We start from the raw sequence: 996 nt of genomic DNA, 5'->3' as shown, positions 1-996 counted from the left end.
CAGGTGAGGAGTACCTGTACATGTGAGGGTTACCTGGACAGGTGAAGGTTACCTGGACATGTGAGGGTTACCTGGACAGGTGAAGATTACCTGGACAGGTGAGGGTTACCTGGACAGGTGAGTGTTACCTGGACAGGTGAGGAGTACCTGTACATGTGAGGGTTACCTGGACAGGTGAGATGTGTGGACAGCTCACCTGTAGTCTCTGCTCCTGTGACGTCAGTGTGTTGATGACTCGTATCCACCTGGTCTTGGTGGACAGACGTCCCACCTGGTAGCGCTCGTCCCTCCACCACGGCTTACTGACGCCAGTGGTCCAGTCGGAGCGAGGGCCGGCGGGGGGGATGTGCAGAAAGCGCCCCCTGGGGGTGTAGTACCTCACACAGTTAGTCACGGGGTCCACGTACTTCCGCACCTGAGGACAGAGGACAGGTGCAGGTGAGCCAGGAGCAGAGAGCTGCTCTATGATTGGCTGGTTTGGTTGGACTAGCTCACGTCTCTGGTTTCAGGGTCGAACCAGCTGCTGATGTCCTGTCCTGCAGACTCCACCATGGGTAACAGCAGAACATCGCCTGCAGGGAGACGAGGGGTAAACACTCCGTACTCATCCAATCACAGCCCAGTCCAGACCACACCACTCGATGCTGATTGGTCCATCTCAAGTTGATTGACAGCTCAAAGACATTGATGCTGTTTATGTTCCAGTGCTACCTCCAGAATCAGACTTATTCCTTATAGACATAAATATATATGTATACATGTATATATATATATATACACATATACACATATATATATTTATATTTATGTACATATATATATATATACTGTGTATATATATATATATGTACTGTATATATATACTGTATATATACATACTGTATGTATATATACTGTATGTATACTATATATATATACTGTATATATACTGTATATATATGTATATATACTGTGTGTATATATATATATATATATATATATATATATATATATATA

The 996-nt window shown here is 44.4% G+C and overlaps 1 protein-coding gene across 1 annotated transcript; it reads right to left on the bottom strand.

Annotated features, from left to right (window-relative positions):
• Positions 1-28: 28 nt before the first annotated feature.
• On the bottom strand, positions 29-704 carry cyb5d1 (cytochrome b5 domain containing 1). The gene is made up of 2 exons (XM_031842700.1): positions 496-704; positions 29-415 (listed from the first exon to the last, which is right to left on the bottom strand). Exons 1-2 carry the CDS (start codon positions 550-552, stop codon positions 125-127), a joined length of 348 nt encoding a protein of 115 aa, XP_031698560.1. The 5' UTR covers positions 553-704; the 3' UTR covers positions 29-124.
• Positions 705-996: the final 292 nt, after the last annotated feature.

The sequence above is a fragment of the Anarrhichthys ocellatus genome, unplaced genomic scaffold, assembly GCF_004355925.1.
Source record: "Anarrhichthys ocellatus isolate YVR2014 unplaced genomic scaffold, GSC_Weel_1.0 scaffold9304, whole genome shotgun sequence".
Taxonomy (NCBI): Eukaryota; Metazoa; Chordata; class Actinopteri; order Perciformes; family Anarhichadidae; genus Anarrhichthys; species Anarrhichthys ocellatus.
The sequence above is the reverse complement of the archived record's forward strand: the minus strand, read 5'-3'. Positions and strand labels throughout refer to the sequence as shown.

What these genes read in the sequence shown, in the direction of transcription:
- cyb5d1 (XM_031842700.1), bottom strand. Translation starts at nt 552, where the DNA reads ATGGTGGAGTCTGCAGGACAGGACATCAGCAGCTGGTTCGACCCTGAA. An exon ending in TCGACCCTGAAACCAGAGAC is followed by an intron (nt 416 to 495) that starts GTGAGCTAGTCC and finishes CTCTGTCCTCAG; the next exon opens with GTGCGGAAGTACGTGGACCC.